At 33.6% G+C, this 21,284-nt stretch overlaps 1 protein-coding gene across 11 annotated transcripts in view; it reads left to right on the top strand.

Moving 5' to 3' along the window:
• Positions 1–254: 254 nt before the first annotated feature.
• The window catches only part of LOC123523193 (tropomyosin), a 38,742-nt gene continuing 17,712 nt past the window's right edge, over positions 255–21,284 (top strand). For 2 of the 11 annotated variants that reach the window (XM_045300887.2, XM_053549247.1), the window contains exons 1-5: positions 256–518; positions 1,595–1,720; positions 13,550–13,683; positions 18,345–18,462; positions 20,301–20,371. In XM_045300887.2, coding sequence (XP_045156822.1) covers positions 405–518; positions 1,595–1,720; positions 13,550–13,683; positions 18,345–18,462; positions 20,301–20,371 — 563 coding nt within the window. In that variant the 5' untranslated portion in view covers positions 256–404. Of the gene's footprint in view, positions 519–1,594; positions 1,721–6,178; positions 6,531–13,549; positions 13,684–17,387; positions 17,506–17,827; positions 17,946–18,344; positions 18,463–20,300; positions 20,372–20,773; positions 20,845–21,284 lie in introns of those variants that run through there. The other 9 variants (XM_045300886.2, XM_045300884.2, XM_045300883.2 and 6 more) reach the window with 8 other exon arrangements.

Raw genomic sequence — 21,284 nt, 5'->3', positions numbered from 1 at the left:
GAGTAAACAAAAGATACAATAATCAGTAATCGCGTTAATAAAAGATAATCATATAGATAAAGCCTCCCTGTTGATTCTGAGTGGAACAGCCTGCTTTACGTCTGCTACTTTTGCAGTTTCCAAAGAAGGGTGTAACACAATCGTGCCAATTCATGACGTATCTCAAGATGGCGGCGACCTAGTGTAAGGCCGTCGTTGATTGGTCTATGCAAGAATTCCTGTGGTCTCACCTGAAAATAACGTTGCAGACGAGAGTACTTGTACTTCAGCATAGCCCTTTCGAGTTTGCGGCAGCAGGATTGTGGTTCTGACAGCTCTCGTCTGCTAAAGTCACTTCTAGCTTCGACATTCCTATTTATTTTATTTTATTTGTGTGTTAGGTGAGAACAGACTAAAAATCAGCCATGGATGCCATCAAGAAGAAGATGCAGGCAATGAAATTGGAAAAGGAGAATGCCTTGGATAAATCAGAACAGTTAGAACAAAAACTTAGGGATGTTGAGGAAACTAAAGCCCGGGTAAGTGACATTTTCGCTATTTTTACCTAAGATACCAATGTAGATCTGAAACATAGTACTGTTATATCTACCGCCACCTTGGAACTGTAGTTAGTAGAGAAAAATTACTCTCTCCTTGTTTTAATACCAGTATAAAAAAGGTAACCCGTGTGAAAGTGTACTTTTCGGTTAAAATATGGTTCCACTACTAATGATCTATTCGACTGCATTACTTAACACCCAATTTTACAAGTTTTTAACATATTTATGTCCATTTTCGGCATTTCAAAAGATAAAATGTTTCATTTGCAACTACCTACATATTTATAATATATCTTGAAGAAATCAATGCTGTGCATGATAATTATATAGCTTGTTTAATTTACGTTATTTTCAATTCATTCAGACAAAAAGAAAGAATGCGATCAGATTATATATCATTTTCAAGAAATATTTCTCCAGCACCATTTAACATCTGCATGTCGGCCATCTTGAAATATGAGCTGCGTTGCGCAATGACTAACTGATAGCTTATTTGGCATGACATAGTAGACGAATGTTTCGTTTGTTGTTATAAACTTATGTAAAGTCTAGTAATGCTGCTTTTTGAGCAGTCTTTTGTTTTATCAATAAAAACCGACTCAAATTATTACCAGATTAACACCTGTAAAAAATGGGGCCTGGTTGGGTACATGACAAACTGCGTTTAGGTCCAAGACGGCAGTAAGATTGATGTTGCTGGTTTATTGATTTTAATAAACTTGTATTAGATACACAGTCATATAAAACATTCATTTCTTTTGTGATTTCACTTATATTTTGCAAAAATAGCCAATTAACATAGGATCTGTGATTTTGATACATTTATAGTATATAAAGTGTACATTATGAAGTGTATACAGCTTGTAATTAACACGAACAATTTATTTTATAGCTAAAGGTATTATATTTCATCCAGTTTAAAAGCATGCTTTATAACAGTTCAGCAATACTAGTATAGCTCATTTGCTAGTACGCATAAATGTAAGCCATGTGGTTTATAATTCGTAATTATGACATTTTGCGTTATTGTTATGTAAACGACAACTGTATTTCAGGCCGAGGAAGACCTCTCTGTACTCCAAAAGAAATACACAAACCTCGAGAATGAGTTCGACAAAGTCAACGAACAGTACAACGAAGGTGTTGTAAAACTTGAAGCTTCCGAGAAACGTGTAACAGAGGTAAGTTTCTCATTTTGTAACCTACGTTACTCGTACATGAGTGATATATATGTTGCACATGCTTTTGATAACACATCAAGCACTTCAGAAAGCATATTTTCGTGTTTGTAAACTCGGACGGAAAGAATGTATGTAAATTAACATGTTTTTCTCTCTTAATGTAACAGCATGTCAAGGAAGTCATATATTGCAACAAAAATGCCAGAATGTGACAGCTTTTCATAGAACCTGTCTGATACTCTGCAGTTTGAAACTGTTAGATACATGGATAGGCACGTTTATGTATATGTACATGTTTGACAGCTAACTAATGGTTGAATACAGTTTAAAATAACATAGCCAGTTATATAGGATAGCAATTAATAGTAAAAACGGGAGTGCATTTGCTATGTTATACCGTACCATTTCCGAAAACAGAACTATTCATTTTCATAGTAACTTAACTACTATTGTTGTGATACAGCTGAACAGTAACATAGCATTCGTATGAAAATGTGCTACGTTCAATGTAGATGTGTTTTCATGTTGGGTCGATGTGCTGGCTTCGCACAATGGTAAAACAAGAGGCATAAAAATGCAAAATACTAGTGCTGTAAAACTTTTTGCGCTGTTCATTTTCTTACGAAATTAAAGGGGTTTCAAGATTATTTATATTGTATCAATAATAACCGAAACGTTGGTACCTGTACAAATTTGCATCAGACATATGACAGGTAATAATATCGTTGTAGCCACCGGACATAGACTTTATTTGATTGTTTTTGTTTTGTTTTTTTAATGCGTTATTTAACTCACGTTTAAAATGTATTGCAGATTAATGCATGCGCACTCCCGTTCTTGCCATTTTAAAATGCTCGGCTTTTAAATGTGAAAGTGGGCAAAATATTTACATGGTTTGAAATGTGTATATTTCGGCTGGTGGTTTTTGTATGAATATTTCCAATGGGTAACAGGATACTTCGGAATGTCGGAATTTACGGTGCCAGATCTTAATTGAGCTAATTAGTGAGTCTACATAAATTACTAGATAATGTAACGGAATGTACATGTATATTAAACGTTACCCTGAAGCGGAAACGGATTTTAAGTGAATGAATTGCCTACATGTCACGTCAAGATATCATTTCGAAGGTCCTGCAATAGAAATTCAAAGTTTTCTTCTCGGATTAATGTTTGCTAAAAATTTGGTGCATTTGAAATATGCGATATATTTGGTATAGTTATTAAAACATGTACAGCATAAAGTGATCTTCCATAGAATAGCCAGTCTGTTGTACATGTAGTAACAAATTGTTCAAATTTTTATGTGGTATTCATCAAAGGCAGTCGCGGGGTACATTTAAATGTGATGTAGGGCCTATTTTTTATTGTAGTATATTGACCTCAAGGAAAGTACTTTTACTGATTAAAAAAAAACACGGATGAATTGCAAATATAACTTCCAAACGTATATATATGTACATGAGATAAAATGCATGATTACATAAGAAAGTAGATTCTTCAGATTACGATTATTTTTGGAAGGAATTAACGCCATGACATGTTGTTAATCATCTTTGATGCATATATCAAACATTGGTGATAAGATCGAGGTTCCGGTGATTTTTCAGTCTTCATGCAAGAATGTGTAGGTTCGAAAATAGCATGTCTGACTTGTTACGATATAACAGAGGAAACACACTTCTGTCAGTTTTAGATTAGGCCTACATGTACTAAATTTTTTGGCACGTTTATAAGATTTATATTGATCGGCATGCATAATATGCGTGTGTCAATTTTTGTACACTTCACGCGCTTTTAAAAGATTCCTGCAAAACAATTCGAGTAACGTTGTCAAACGTTTGATTTTATTATAATATTCTTTGTCGAATATTTTGCAAACATGAACGTTATTTTATTATAAAATATAAAATTGTGTGATTGGTAAGAAAATTGCAAAGCGAGTAGTTTCTTTCAAGAATTTTCTGAATATCAGCGGAATTTAGGATGTATCACAGTATTTGACTCGCCGCCAACCAAGTGCTTTACCATGTAGTTCTTATGCTGTTTACACGATTTCCTCCGGCAATGAGAGTTCTTAATTTTGTTGCTAGGCAACTGTAGTTATCTTTAGCCTTCGTTTTATCATATAGGTGATTGTTTTCGGAGATAATGGTGATTAATACCTGCACCGCTAAATCTATACCTCATAATAATTATAACATGTTTTTGTAGGCAGTGGGAACTATTTCGAAAATTTTGAATAGTATGCCTTTCTCCATACAGTATTGTCTATTCGTATTCCATCACATGGGACTAAATTGTTACATCGTCATAAACCTTAATAACAGAAATAGGCCAAAGATATTTTAATTCACTAATATTCTAAACATAGCTTTGAGTGCATACTAGTGAGACGCCATAACTTTTAAGGGTCTTTTTTCTTTTTGACAATCATCATGAACATAGTCGATTCATAGGAGAATGCTTACCTTTTTCGCGTCAGCGGTCGGCGGATGAGTTTATATTAAACAATCAAAACACATGGAATGACGGAGTTTTCACGATCGAAGAATAAATGTGTATAATGTAAAAAGCGAAAAAAATGTTTCTCAGATATAACTGGCAGCAGCTCAGGTATTTATCTGCTTTCCTCACCTGTTTAGAATTGTGTTCGCGAGCATTGCTTACATTGATCAAGCATAAGGTCGGTATGCGTTGTTGTGTGACTCAAGATAGGAGTTCTATTAAAGACGTTTAACAAAACGCTTATTGAATCATCAGTGATGTTTCAAGCACATACCCAAGGACGTAAATTAGCGTAGTTATTTACGTCCTCCATTTTTATTGTATAAGGCATACAGACACTAAATAAGAGTATGGCGCGAAAAAAAAAAAGATAGATTCAAATAGTCCTCAGTTTAAAAACAAATACAAATACATGGCATTTATATAGCGCAAAAATGATAAAATATTCTATTGCGCTTTTCAGTTATATAACACACATTTAAAATATATCATTCAAAATATGAACATGATTCTAGAACTTTGATTAAGAGATTTAGACATGTATAAATACTATTTTATACCATTAGTCCATTACTGATATTTTGTTTTTCAACAAGAGCACACTCATTGTTCATGAAACTGACTAAACAAATGTGTTTTCAGTTTTGATCTAAAGCTGGCTTCAGGCTGAATGTCTTTCGGATAGCTAGGTAGATCGTTCCACCATTTGTATTATTATTATTTTTATTTATTTTTTGCTGAAATCACATGTCAGATCTATGCGTGACATGTAGATAGTATTTTCATAATGAAAAAATAACATGACAGAATTTGTCATGGAAACTTATATTATACACAACTACACCACTACAATTTGGGGTCTCATTTTTAGCTGATTTTGCAGTTTGTGTGTATCATGGGGTTTGACTGAAAATATTTTTCTTGCAATCAGACCCACTTTTCTTTTGATATTTATTCAGCACAAACAATATTCTTCAAGAAAATTTAAGTTACAGACATTTAAAATTTGCTGCGACCATCGGAAATATGTCAGTTTTATCTAGAATATAGAAGAACAGCTATTTAGTGTGTTGTAACCTTTCATGTTGCTGACAATGAAATCCTAATTAATACGAACATGTTTAGTTTAGGGCCTATATTGAATAATTGATAAAAAAAAATGGAAGTTCTGATATCCGGGTCGTATTGCCTTTTAATATTTATCCGTCTTAGACTATGATACTCCGAAAGAATTGGTAATGACTAAAAAGTTTATGAAACTTCAGTGTTTAATGGTTTTGTCATGCTGATGGTCCGACGGATAACTTTGTGGGGAAATATGGATGAGCGTTAAAATAATGCGAACATGCGAATATATAGGCACATTTTCATTCGGCTAAAAATAAAGATCTGATTTGATTAGGCAACAAGGAAGACCGGTAGGCCTAATTCAAACATATTTTTCACATTCAGAAGGCCTAATTTAAACATATTTTTCAATTTCAGAAGACTTTTTTTATATCTTTAATTACGTCGCATTCTAGCATACAACATATAACTACAGTGTACAATTACAAATAAACTGTTGCAAGACCATTCTATTAAAGAATTGTATAAGAGACTGCATTTAATATATAAATTTCTGTATGCCTACATATCACATAAAATATTCTAATAAGTTACAAATAAGATACATAAGTAACAACAGCTGTCCGTAAGCATTAAGAAGGTCGTTCTTCCCATCTTTATTGATTATTAAATATACTCATACAAATTACTGTTGTTTTTTTTTTCTTCAAAATTTTGGTATTTGAAAAATGCTAGGTCAATCCTACCGCTATGCAAATAAGTTTCCATATTTGGGCATGCAACTGCGTATATGTCACAGTCATGTGACAAAATAACAAGAATGTAAATTTTAAAGTATTTGTGGTTTTAGCCTAATAAAAGGGAATCGAAACAGTTTGGTTGTCATAGATAACTCATATCGACGCTAAAAAAGTTTACTGAGATTACATTCAGAATTAGTTAAAAGTTGTCGTGTGAAAAATATTTGTTCTACTTTGTTCGCGTATGTAAGCCACCTTTTGCGTTGTTCGGCTCATCCGGTTTTGACAGTGGCAGCCATTTTCTATTGGACTTACATTATAGGAATTAAATGACAACCATGGATGTTAGGCAAAATTCAATGTCAGGAGGAGTGGGGGCAATTAAAGCCCTTAAAGACAAAATGCAATGTTTACGAAATGAAGCCGAGGAATATAGAGACCGTGCTGAAGTAGCCGAAAAACGTGAAAAGGAAGAGCGGATCGAGAGGGAAAAGGTGTAGCCTCGTATTTTCATTTCCGCGTTGTTGCATTTTACAATTCGCATGTTTTCTGTCTTACTTGCTCAAATTACTGAACGTATACTGCTAAATGTTAATAGAACTATGTAATTAGGTAGGTATATTTGCAAAGACAGGTGTATTTATTTGGATAACATGATCTTTCCACCTGCCGGTAGTTTCGTTTCCCCTTTCGTGACCCCAGTTTATTGACACCGGTATCTTGTACAGTCATGTTTACGAAACAGTATTCCATATAACAAAAATTTAAGTTTAATTGTCATATTTTGAAATGTTGTGAACCCCTGTTTGGTCTCCACTACATCAGACTTTGATTTGAATAGATTTTAAATTTCAGTGGTTGTATTATTACTATTAAGTGGTCGGGCCTAATTTGACATGCTTCATGACTACATAGAGTCATATTTAGGTAACTTGTCATATAGTTGCATATTTTTGATGTCTTGGCAGGCCACATTTGTTACAAAATACAACTTCATACTGTCACATAAAATTTGGTTTGTATTTTAATGGTCTTTTTAATGTATATAATTGTATTCATCATGTTTTTTTTTGAAGTTGAATGACTCATCATTGTAACTTTCATGAGATTTCTTCCCAGGACAGTATTGGCTTCAGACAGTTTTATCACTTGAAAATGTGATAAACTAGTGTCTTCAGATCAGATTTTAAACTGTCAAGAAAAAACTGAATCTTTCTTTTTTGCAAGTTCAGGTTAAACTTCAATTGCACTGATTTGAAATGATATCAGACTTGTAATGTTTTGCAAGATATGAAACACAGCTGACCCCATATTTCCCAAACTTTGTTGGGATTCCACCTCACATACCACTTCTGTCTAGGTAGATACTAGCTCCACTTGTTTCAAATTCTAACCTGGCCCATATGAAATACTCAGGAATGGTCTCTGCCATCAGGCTGATGCCATGTCTAGCTTGGACATAGCAGTGCATCAGTCATTTTGTCACTTCAACATTATTTCATTCTTATTATCATTTTCACATTGTTACTAGGCATGGGAACTGAAAATTGTTCGAATGACTGTAATACTATCTTTCATGCTAACAAACAAAGAAGTAGCACTTTCATGAAAGAGTGATGCCAAGATAAGGGATCCTGATGGAATGGTTACTGTTGAGAGAAAGAATCCTCCCAAATGTCAAGGATCTTCCAAGTGCCTGTGATCCCATTAGTGTCGAACCCTGTTATTATGTTTATAACATAATCATAACAGACATTATTATTATAATATATATTATCTCAATGAATTGATGGACTGTCAATGGGTCATGTCACAGTGTAACAGGTGTAAAGAATCATATCTGTTTATCACTAAGGTATTCCAAGTAGGGCTTGTTAAGACAGTGTGGATCTAAGATAATACACTGCAGGAAAATATACTAGAAATATCTTTGATATTGAAATATACTGTGAAGTATTCTCATCTTTTTTACATAGTTCAGATAAACAAGCCTGGTGGTCCAGTTTCATTAATAAAAGCAGCTGTAGAATTGTGACATGTGGTGTGGAGACTTGGTTTACTTTTGTATAATTCTGTAGTCATAAACACCTTTAAGGAGGTTTGATGATGGTAAATTGCATTAAATTTTGCTGCTAGCAGCAGTATAAAAGTTAAGGGTTTTGGTACATGAAAGAATTAGCATAAATAGGCAATTTGCTCTTGAACTCTCCCCATGTTAAAACATAGTTGTTTTTTTTTTTTAATTACAAAAAGCAGTTGTACGTAATGGAATTTGGAATATCCTATTCATTTCATCCTAGTTGAACTAAAGTGATTTGTAAAAATGTACTTGCTGTAATGCATTTTTCTTCAATATTAACAAATACGTCAGTGTGGTTTTGAGAGAGGTTTAAGGAAATGCCTTCAGTGAATATATGTATTTTGGCATGTTAAGTGTTTTGTTAAGGATGCAGTTAATGAGTAGGTCCTATTACAAATATTTTGTTGTTTTTTTCTAGTTATTTATAAGTATGCCATTGAGCAGCTCCTAATGCTTTCTAGGTGCAGTTTTATTAAAGGGATTGAGTCATGAGTAATTCGATATGAAAATATTTTTAGGAGTCACCAAATCAGAATTCGATTTTCATAATAGCTTTTTTAAAAGAGTATAACCTGACTCCAAAGTCTCCCTTCTTTAATATACAGCTAAGTACTTAATTGGCACTGGTTTAATATTAAATATTCGGAATGTCAAATCATTACATGAAATACATGCACACTACACTGTATATTGTGTATATTTCAATGTCATGAATGGTTCTGTAGTAAAGCATACACAGTGAGTAATCTGCTGTGATGTCATAAGATATAACGTTTAATGCTCAGGTAGAGATCTTACATTCTTCAAGTACCATTAATCAGTAACTGGATAAAGGTTGTGTAAAGTGGTTGAAGTATTTATTCCTTGACTTTACAACAGTTTGGGCTGAAAACTGATAAAAATGTCAGGTTATCTAGAAAGTGTAAAATTCACTTTTAATGAGTGGAAATGTTAGAACAATTGTTGATACCTGATACTGCATCTTAGATAATGTAAATTATTGTGAGGACAATTTTAATGACCTTCTTACTCAGCTGTTTTAGTATAAGTAAATTTTGCTGGAAATAATTTCAGTGATTGTCCTACAGATCTGTTTTGGTCTTTTATTTAATTATTTTAACCAGGTTAAATAACGAAGAAAATCTTGTTTGTCTTGGTTCACTGATTTAGCAACACATATGACACAAGCTTTTTTGTCATTTTCTCAGATGAATAGCAAATTACTGGTAGTTTCATTATATAAAGCTATGCACTATGTACAACTTCAAGAGCGCATACTTTACATAGGATTCGTCATAATAAAGGCATTGTAAGACATAGCACACTATATATTTGAATGGTTTTTACACATGAGTAAACTATCTGCCTATCCCACCTGTGATCATATTTCAGTTTAAAGCCAGACAGTTTTTCAGTTCAATAATTTTTACATTTTATTACTTATGCTTTTGCATAATATTATCAGATGTGAAGGTATGTTTATAAAGTTGGTGCGTATATCAATGAAAGAAAAAAATGAAACTGTCTGGTAAAGAAATGGGGTAAGATTTGATGTAAGAAGTAATCTAGACTGTTACTGTGTCTTTGCTGAAGTAAATGTTTCAGATCATTTGGTGGTGATTTTTATGACAAGTTCAATTTCTTACTGTTATTATAGTTTTGGGGGCTTTTTTTTCCTTTCTCGAGTCGGAGACAGGGTTTTTTTTTTCAGCTCAGATTGTTAAGAGGCCCAAGACTTTATTTTGTGAAAAATCAGGAGTGATTCTAACATTTTGAAATTTAACCATCTCTTCCGTAGACTTACGAAATCACTTTAATGTAGACCTGTATGTCTTAATGTATAAATCAGTCGGTTTTGGTAGACAGAGCTAGACTAATATGTAACGGAAAATTTGAACAACTGGGCCAGTGTGTTCTGATATTGATATAACTTTTCAGTAGCTTTATACAAGCAGTTGCGCATGTGTATTTTATCAGAAAATGTCACGGTATATATCTGTGCGCCCTTCAGCATCTTGAAACTGATTTACTGAAGAACACTTTGAAGTTTGAACATTGAAAATAACTGATAATGTATGATATAACAGGCTGGACTGCTGTAGGCTAGATAGGAACACTTCATTATTAGGAAGGCAATTTGCTCATACATAGTATTATGTCTCATTAATTTGTCACTTTCCAACATTTAAATGTTACCATATAGACATGTTACAGGGACAGATAGGCTCAGCATCATTAAATTGTTCAGTATCCGTCATATATGAGAGGTTTTGAGTGAATTGTAGATACAGCCTGACATCAAGGTCCTCTAACCACTTTACAAAAAACGTTTACTTGGGCTTAGTGTTGTTTGTAACAGTTTTTAGCTGCATTAAGTGCCCAGGTCGCTCACTGTCCATCATCCGTCCACACATCATCAGAATTCAGATGACATCTGTCAAACTACTGGTCAGAATTGCACCAAACTTGCCAGTAGCATTCTGGCATGGTCCTCTATCAAGTTAAGTGTTTAAAGTTCTGTAATTTCTACATACATCAGACATTGTCCAGCTTTTCATTTGATAAAGTTTTATACACGACTTGATTTAAGCAGCTATTTTCACATATATTTAAAGTTGGTTGCATTAAATTGAAGATTAAGATACAAATTATTATGTAGTACCACGGTATAGGATGTTAACATCATCGAAAGATGATTGATACAGATAGATCAGCCTGTCATTTCCGTCATGTATGTACTCTGCTTGTGTTTGTATATATATATATATATATATATAATGCATCATGAGAGAATAATTATGTCATTGTACAGAATATATAGCTACATGCTTGACAGTTGTATTAGAACCATGTTTAACCTGTAACTTGTCTTCTGTTTTCTGCACCATTTGATTCGATAATTGATTATAGGATACATGCAGATATGGAAATCATATGTAATTAACATTAATCAGAATGTTACTGAAAAAGTGTCACTTTATCACCTTGTTTATGATGTGTTTTCACATAAATTACAGTATTAATTGTATTATTTTTGGGGGTTGACTTGCTCTGAATGCATCCACTGTCAGGGTGTAAACTTCTGTTTTGGATTTGGTACAGTTACAGTAATGCTGAACTAGAATATTAGGTTTTCATTCCTTCATGATACAAGTCTCTCAATATTCAGTCTTCCCTTAGTATCATACAGAGGAGGGGTTACACATGAACTTTAGGAGATTGGGTTGTACATACATTTTAATATTGGGGGTAGAAGCAACATAGCTTAGTACATCTAAATATGTGTGTAGAAAAATTGGTGGGAAAGTGCACTGTTCGCTGTCTTCAAGTTTATCCCACCTGCTTGTTGCTAAGGAACTGATATTATGCATTCAGGTGAGTCTTTTGAAATGCCTAATGTGTCATATATTATTTATACCTTTCATCTTTAGGAGGATTTGGTTTCATTTTTGCAATGCAAGCATCCTGCTAGGCTTTTAATGTCTCTTTTAGGAATTTTATTGTAAAATCTAAAGTAAAAGGCAGCGAAGGGAAGGCAAAAACCCATAAAACAGATTGTTATCTGACTGCAAAGGTATCAACCAATGTACAGTAGTCAAATTTACTCAAATATATCATAGTAAGCCAGACCAAAAATCTTTTAAGCAAATATTTGAATATTTGTTTTTAAAGATTTCAAAGTTTGCTATTTTTCCTGAATGTTAACTTCAATATCATAAAATGTGTATATTAATGATTGTATTACTGATAAACTTGTGTGAAAGTCATTTTGCATATAGTTAGTTCTAATTCAAGCTCTTTGGAACATTACATTTAAAAAGCTGTCTTCAAACCCTGTTAGGCTCACAACAGTCATCGGCTCCAAGCTTTGCATACAATAAGACCATATTAATTGGTGAATGATAAAGTTATTTGTCCTGTGTATGGGATTAGTGTCCAGAGTGCATTGAAGATCACATGTTCTGGGGAGGGGGGGGTGGAATTCATGCAAGATTTATGATTTACAATCAATCCATTTGAGGTAAATTAAATTTCCTCTGTTGAACACAAGCTGTAATAATATAGGTTCCATATTATTAAGTTGGAAGTTAAATGAAAGTAAAGCCATACTAGTTCACAGTTTTAATGTAATGAAATTATACCAAGGAAATTATACCATGAGGAAGCATCACAGTACAAGATACATGTAAAACTTCAACTAAAGATCTTTGTATATCTTAAACCCCTTACCCTGCTAAATTTCTATAATGAACTTGCCCATCTTTTAATTTGGACAGTACCATTAACTGTTAAAAGGGGTGCTTAAATTACCAAGAAGATACTGACTGAATGGCAAACAGTGCAGGTCATGATCAGACTGCACATATGTGCAGGCTGATCATGATCTACACTGGTCGTATAGGCAGCATCAGTAACTGTTGTGTCCAGGATGGTAAGGGTTAAAGCAATCTACGTGACAGCACTTAGACTGGTATGTTGTTGAGGAAGCGACAACGAAACCACTGTGAACAGTCATTTTGTATAAATCATAAAGAGTAATGTAAATCTACTTAAAAATGGATGTGTACCTTACACGCTTTATCCAACTATTTGATGCTGAGGTTACAAATATTTTCACTTTATTGTAAGCTTAAATTCTTTAGTGTAATTTATCTAGATAGGCTGTGGGAAAGAAGTTGATGGGTTTTTCGACTGTGTTACAGTTTTTACTTGTTCAGTTTAAGATTGCTGTTACATGTATAATATAAGGCCTTAAATTTTGTGCTTTGTTGGTAAGATGAGATCTTGTTTAAGAAATGAATATGAAAAAAATGTGCAAAGTTGAATTTCTATACCTGGTCTAGATTCTTACAATGCTATCTCAGTGAACTATTTTTCGGTTTTATACTGTTTGTACAAAAGGGTGGCACTTGTTTATTTAAATCACAAACTATAAGATAGATTTTGAGAAAAGTTTGCAGTTATGGTTTGCTATGTTGCTAGAAAGAAAATGTATGGTTTCTCCGGAAACAAACTAATCATTCTGCTGTTTGTAATACCTGATTTATGTTGGTTAAAGTTTAAGTTAGACAGGAATTTATGGGATCAAGAATGTTTCATGTCTGACATACAGCACAGTGTGTGAAAACTATAATGATTTATTGTTCAGTATTTAGCAGAAAGGGTATTTTTCTAAAATCTGGTAAGATAGTGCAGTGAGATAGTCAGTAAGGTGATGAGTCAGTCAGTAAGAAGTTAAAGGTGCACTTCGGTAAATAAAATGAATGAATTGTTCTAAAAAGGAATATGCTAAAATTATTAATTTACTTCTGAATGTTTCTGTCCAAAGTAAAATTTAATTACTAGATAAATATGTATAATTTATATACACATAATAAAGTAGAAATTTTAAGAATGTGCTATAATATAATATAATGTATTTCTTTCCTTTAGGCTGAAGATGAAATCAAGGGTTACAATAGACGAATCCAATTGTTAGAAGATGACTTGGAAAGAACACAGAGCAAATTGGACGAGTTAACCGGCAAGTTGGAAGAAGCATCAAAAACAGCAGATGAGAGTGAAAGGTACAGTATAGAAAACTCTGACACCATGGCATCAGGGCATTCGCTAGAAATAGCATTTCTTTTTAGAGTCTGGCTTAAACTTAGTGCTCAACATTCAATTCAAAATCCATTAAAATGATCTAGATTGAATTAGCAGGATTCAAACCCATGAATGTGCTTCATACAGATTTTGCTTTGGACAAGTTTTATTACATATTGCAAAATTTATAAGCTTTAAATCTCTCACATTGCACTTCGTATATGTTAAAAAAGTTGTCACTTGACTTTTGCACATGAATCCTGAGTTGGTGGATGAATGACAGACATACAGTCACCCATGTCAAACATAAATAACATTTATATAGGGCTATTTTGCATGCCTGATTTTGTTTCTTTATAAATTTTCATATTTTACGTGTTGCTTTATTTGTGACAGGGTCATTCTCAGGAATTGTGAAGTGCTAGGCTTGTATTTCAGTAAAATCATTGAAAAGTCGACAGTAAGAGAAGTTTCTGTTGTAAGACAAGTTTCTGTTAGAACCATTTGAGCCGTGCCTTGAGAAAAGCAACATAGTCGCTTTGCGACCAGCATGGATCCAGACCAGCCTGCGCATCTGCACAGTCTGGTCAGGATCCATGCAGTTCGCTAACGGTGTCTCTAATAACAAAAGGCTTTAAAAGCGAACAGCATGGATCCTGACCAGACTGCGTGGATGCGCAGGCTGGTCTGGATCCATGCTGGTCGCAAAGCCATTATGTTGGTTTTCTCATGGCACGTCTCATTTATGTTTAAGTGCCACAGTCTTTCATTAATTCACACTGTTAAAATTACTTCAGTTTGTGTTGAATATTTATGTTACTTTTGTGTCAGTAACTGTGACAACAACTTAAAAGAAGTAATCATGTTTTGCTCACTGTCCTGGGAAATATCCTGTTTTTCTTTTATTTATGTACTGGGCTATCCTTGAAAAATAAATTATTTGCAGTGCTCCAACTATCCTCCAAAATTGCCCAGTAGTATCCCCCAAAAGTTAACTGTACAGAGATTCCCATTGACCAGTTCATTGCAGTATTAAGTATTACAAGCCAAGTAAAATGTAAGAATAACATCATTATTAACCCCAAGTATATATAGCACAGCAAACAATTTTATAAGGATGGCCTTAAAATAGTGTAAATAGATCTATATGTATAAAACAGTATATAATCTATAATCAGAAAGGTCAAGCCAAATTTCATTTCATGTTGCTGCAGTCTCAAATATTTGAAATACACATTTTAAAAAGTATTTCTCAAGTATAGTAGGTATTAACCATTGAATATTCTGGATGATATTAAAAGCGCCAGTTTTCTAGGTTTTTCTGCAGGCCTGTGATAGTAAAGATGTGTGCCGGCAGGGGTTTTTTTTACCAAGAGGGGAAGGGGCCCAGGCCTGTGATTCGGGTGAAAAAATAGCTCGGTATTTGGGCAAAGGAGAATAAAAAAAACCTGATGTAAAATCAATTTTTGGGGAAAACTGCATGATTTAAAAGAAATTTTCTGAGGGGAAGAGGCCTGTTAACAGCTCCTATTACAGAAGGGGAAAAAGTCCTGGCTGAGAACTGTATTCAGTGTAATTTACAAACATGCTGGATATGATATTCTTTTTCCATTGGGCATTATATATTGATCTTTAATGTATTTGTCGATAATATTGATTAGTCTGGATAGGATTGAATAGAGTTAAGCATCTCCTGATATTTCCTGCCAGGTTAGTTATAGACAGTTTATGAATATGATTGAACTGATATTTTTGTTGAATTGCCATCTGTAGGGTTTGCAGATTTAAGCATTGGCAGTTCTTGAAATATGTCCAAGTACTGTTGTGAAGTCAGATCTGCTGGCAAATTATTGATGTACAAAAACCCCATGCCGTCCCTGAAACAAAAGGCATAATTGATGTGTGTTATAGCCAGCATTTATGTCCTTGCAACTGTCACAAAGTATCCAGTAAATGTTTACATTGACAACCTTGCATCTAGTGCACATTGAACCATTCATATACAACTTGTTATTGCCATTTATCTGTGAAAAACATTGGTCAGTTTTTAAACATGATGAACTTTGTTCAGGAATGAAGTTGAAATTTTGGCTTAACTTTTACAATTCTTTTTATTACTTTTTGCATTATACAGAATATGGTGTTGATATTATTATTTAATAGTATAAAGTTTATGAATATTATTGTAACATCACAATATATAATTATGATATGGACATAAGAGATTCTTTCAGCTCCATTAACATACTGTGTATCTTTGTTTTAAAGCAAGAGATTTAAAACTTTGTGTGGTTTTTTGTGTGTGGGGGGGGGGGGGTAGATAGAGGGGTGGAGTAGAATAAAATTATGATTAAAATTATAATCCATGAGAACATAATTATTACTTCTGTAAAGAAATTGTCAGAATCTGAAGCACTTTTTAAGTATGAATTCTGAAAGGCGTCAAGATATGATTTCTCATTAATAGTAGTGATATCAGTAGTAATTTCCTGCACTTCCAAAATTATTTTGAAAGAAAAAATATTTGGTTGCTATGGCAATGATACAGTATGTTAATATTGGAGTAGTGAGAAACTCTGTGTATGGAGGCAGGTAGAGATATAACCACTGGGAGTTGGAAAACCTTATCTCAACAGTTTTGATAATATTGTTACTAACAGTTATATATATATATATATATCTTGCCATAGGGTGATGGATATAAAACCTGAGAAATAAATGGGTGGAAGTATTTTTAGAAAATAAAATGACTCACTTGTTACATTATATTACCTTGGTAAATACACAGCATCATGCCAGTATTGCTAGCAAGCTAATCCGTTATGGCAACTTAACAACAGCTTATCTTTGTATCACATGTTTTATAATCAGTTTATATTCCACAGGAGAGGGTTGCTTTCTTTATGTTCGTCTGTCTGTTCTGTCTGTGTTTGTGTACTTTTGAACTTGACCTTTTTGGACCCTATGTCCTTGGGGCATTTTAGTATTTGTACTTATCTACTTTATTCCCAAACATCTTTGTTCAAAATTTTTTTCCTTCTAAATGACCTTGACCCGTTAAGCCATAGGTCAGTTTTTTCAGAAGAGTGAGTGCTTATAGACAGGTGAAGAAAGCAGCTGTCTCGGAACAAGTTGTTGAAATATTGTAACTTTTTGTCATATATATACTATGCAGCATGCTTTTCTTAGCTTGAGAATGTTTACAGTTTTACACATGGCCCTGCTCATCTCATTCATTATAGATTTTGATAGTCCCTCGTAAATCAAGAGGAAGTTTTTCATATTTAATATCCCAAGGTCATATCGTAATGATTCAATGGATCAATGGATCCGAGATTACATTTGATCACTGATAGGTCATGTGACCTAATGGTTACTGCAATGTATGAATTGCAAGGTTAACCCTTCTTAATATACATTACATTTTTCTTTCTCAAAATATATGGTGTATTACTGGTATGAATAGTGAACAGTTTTTCAAAAAGGGTGAAAAAAACAGCTTTTACTTCTTAGTGACATGCTGTCAACTCTGATATGTACCCGTAACACTTAGTAGCTTCAAAGCTTTTAAGTAATAAGAGGGTGCAAAATTTTGTTCACAATTAATGTGAGAAAATCTCAGCTATTCCACTGTGCATACTCTCTATTGGGAAAACCAAATTGCATGCTGCCTCCTTGTTTTTAGAGCAAGAAGGACATTGGATTCTCGCAGTAAGATTGATGAAGATCGAAATGAAGAATTGGAAACCCAAGTTAAAAAGCTTGAGAGCATTGCCAATGAGGCTGAAACTAGATATGAGGAGGTAGGTTACCATGGCAACCAACAAAATTAGCTTGCTGGCAGATGGCATGTGACACAGTGAATCTGACATTGGCATGGTTTCCAGATTAAAATTTTGAGATTATTGTGATCTTTAGATGAATTTCATATTTGAAAAAGAAAAATCTATCTTGAATTTGATATTTGAAGAGAAAGAAAGGTCTGAAACAGCCTGATCGAGATTCACTGTGATTTCAGAAATTCACAATTTCCCTGATTTTGGGTAATTGCTGGGGTTTGATGAGATTAAAAGTCACATGCAGATAAATAAACCAGTATTAACTGAAAAACTTCTGTTCAAACAGAGCTAGGCGAGGATTAGAAAACAGAAGTTACTTGGATGAAGGGCGGATGGAGAAATTAGAACAAAGTCTAAAACAAATGGAAATAATTGCAAATGATGCTGAAACTAAATATGAAGAGGTAGGGCTAAATAGTCTTAAGCTGTGGTTTTGACAAACTTGATCCATTGCAATTTGATTGCCTCCAAAATACCAGGAACTTTTCACCAATATTACCCCCATGAATAGTTGTTTAGCCTAAATATTTGTGATTTTGTGGGGTTTTTTTGTAGTTTTTTTTTTTTGTTTTTCCTCTGTAATTTCAGGTAAAATGCATTTCTATGGCAATCAGATTGCAACATTGGTCATGGTTGTATAACTAGTGTTTCTTATTAATGAACAAATTTCTCCTCTTTCAGTTACAGCAGTTGCAAGATAGCCAGCGAAAATATCTAGAGATCACGCTTTAAAAGCTAGCGAGAATGTGGAAGACTAGTATTGTTTTGATTATTTTACTTAATCTTGAATATTTTTCTATCAGAGGGCGCAAGGTGCTCGAGAGCAGAAGCATCGCCGATGACGACAGGATCGACCAATTAGAGAAGCAAGTAAAAGATGCTAAATATGTAGCTGAAGAGGCCGATCGTAAATACGATGAGGTGAATTCTCGAATGCAGCATGAGAATGATTACGTTCCCTTAATTTATTTCCAGCCCTACCTAAGCAGAAAAAAAATGTTGAATGAATGCATTTTGCCAATGTTTGTGAAACAGATAAAAATGATACTGATTTAATACTGATTCACAGATAAAAATGATACTGATTTAATACTGATTCAGTTTTTGTAAGGATATATTTCTAAAAAACGTCTTGATAACTTTCCTTTTACGTAATGATAACGTAATTGTAAGATGTGTTGTTTCTATTATCTTTAGAGATCACCCAGTTCTGATAAATTCATTTACATGTTAGTTGTGATTATAAAGTTAAACATTTCACATGTAGAACTATGATACTACGAAATTGTTCCCCGTTGATGTTTTAACAAACCCGTGTTGATACTAAACGTATATGTAATGAAATAGTCTTGGATTGTACAAGTATTGAATGATGTTGTTCAAATGAAGAAGTAATAGATTCTGCTAATTACAGGATATTACAGCATGCAGTTTCATGAGGATGTCCAGCGTTCCCAGAATGAATGCCATGTACATTTAAACAAAACTCTTCCAAAATTTGAATTCCTGTTTAATTTAATGTAAGAATAAATTTGGTAAATTTATAAATTTGGTAATGTACTAATAATGAATTCTGAACATGTTTTGGGTTTTTTATCATGTTCTGTTTACACTTCCCCTAATATTGCTGTATCCTCATTAAAATACAAAGAAAATGATAAAATTTTGGAGGAGTAGAAATATTAGGATATTTAAAAGAATGTGTTAGTTTCTGCTTGTCAAGATTTCATAGAAATTTTATATAATTTTGTTGCGAGTCTTTTACAACACAACTCGGGCAGAAACTTGTGAGTCTTGTACAACACAACAAGCAGAAATTTTCATCTTCTATAGGGCTTTTTTGTATTAACTGTACACAAAAACGTCTGTCATAGAAAATACAAATAAAAGTTCCTGAACTGAATTATGTGAAAGATGAAGACCATGCAGTTTGCATATTTCAACTAATAGTAATACCTTTTAGGTGTCAGACTTTTTTGTACTCTAACTAATATTGCATCATGTGTAAGGTGCTGAAAATGACTTTCATTTGTTCAGGTGTGGAAAAATTTTGATTTGATATATTGAAAATTTAATGCAAAAGGTAAGAGTGGAAAAAATCCTACAAATCCAAGTAGGAATAAAAGTTTTGATTTCATACTTCAAACTTGTATTTTTGTTTCAATTTAAATGAGATTTGAAACCAAAATTTTTAGTCATGAACTCTAATCATCAGTATATGGAAGTCATTTCCAGTAGAAATTTGATAGTTGACGTTTTTCATTATGTATTGATACGTAGCTATTGAAATGAGAAATAGTGATACCTTTACTAGTGGCAAAAAAAATCCTTTTCTGTTCATTTGGGCACATAGAAAACTACAAATAATGCATGCTTTCACAAGGTGCTGAAGTAGGAATGGTTGTCATTAAAATTTACCTACTTTAACTGAGCGATACAAAAAGACTGAAAGAAAAGGAAAAGCGAAAGCTGCTCTATCAGCATTTGGTTTCCGTGGCCTGAAACTATTTATCTACTTGCTGAGATGCAGTGAAAATAGTTCCACGCTGAGAGGACAAATTGTTATTTATACGCACATGAAATAGTTCTGCCTACAACCTTGCAACCCCCACCACTTTGTCAGTACAAAAAATAAAAATGCATGCATGTAATGGATTGAGGCATGGCTCGTTTACACCCCACGTGTGTTGCATGGTAATACCTAACCAAACTGGACACAAAAAACGTGGACGTAACCAAGCTGTGTTCTCTCCCCTCAGGCTGCCCGTAAACTTGCTATCACTGAAGTCGACCTTGAGCGTGCTGAGACCCGATTGGAAGCTGCCGAAGCGTATGTATCAATTCTTAAAATTGTTGGAATTCTGCCGGCGTGAATTTTTCATGCACCCACTGCTATGAGGTTAATCAAAACATGAAAACACTTTAGAAGAATGTCCGCCGTTAAATACAGATAAGTTTTATACACTTAAAGAATTGTGTATTGAAGTGGTGTCATAGCTTTTGAAGAAGGAAGAAAAACAGTTATTCCTATAGCAGTGAGTGTTACATCACGCAGGCAGTAGATGTGTAACATTTATTTATGCAAAACCGTGAGGTACCATTTGTCCCAGTTAAGAAAGGGAAGTAACTTTTCACTGAGGATGAATGGTATCATCGCGGTTTAAGTTGTATATTAGATGTAAATAAAAAGGATGACACGATCATCACGTTTTCAATTTCATGACAAATTTAGGCTGCTCGGAAATTGGTTGTAGCAGAAAATAATTTAGAGCGTTCTGAAGATCAGTTAGCTGGATGTCAGAGGTATGTCATATAACAATGTACAAGTCAATTCTGCACTTGTGGTGGTCATTTCCCTTAACTTTGTACTGGTGTAGGTATACTAGCTACAAATATCCCATATAGTCTTTTCTTTAACTTAATACTTTGTAGATACTCCTCTGTATCAAACATATATTATGAAAACAATATGTTGTGTTATTTTGTTGGTGGCATGAATGGTTATTTCATTGGGAATTTAACAGATAATTGGTAATTTTGTTTCACAAAATCTATGAATAATTAGTCCCTTATGAATGTGATTTCCGTTGGGTTAAAAGTGCATAAAATTGTAAAAGTCATTCCCGTTTTAATCTAGTTATTTGTGATTATTCAGAAAAATAGAAGAGTGTTGGCAGTATCTTGTAAATAAAAGTAATCATCATGATCAATTCTTTCCAGAATGATTTTTTTCTAGGTATGGG

The sequence above is a fragment of the Mercenaria mercenaria genome, chromosome 8 (assembly GCF_021730395.1).
Source record: "Mercenaria mercenaria strain notata chromosome 8, MADL_Memer_1, whole genome shotgun sequence".
NCBI lineage: Eukaryota > Metazoa > Mollusca > Bivalvia > Venerida > Veneridae > Mercenaria > Mercenaria mercenaria.
Note: the sequence above shows the minus strand (reverse complement) of the source record. Positions and strands in the feature narration are given on the sequence as shown.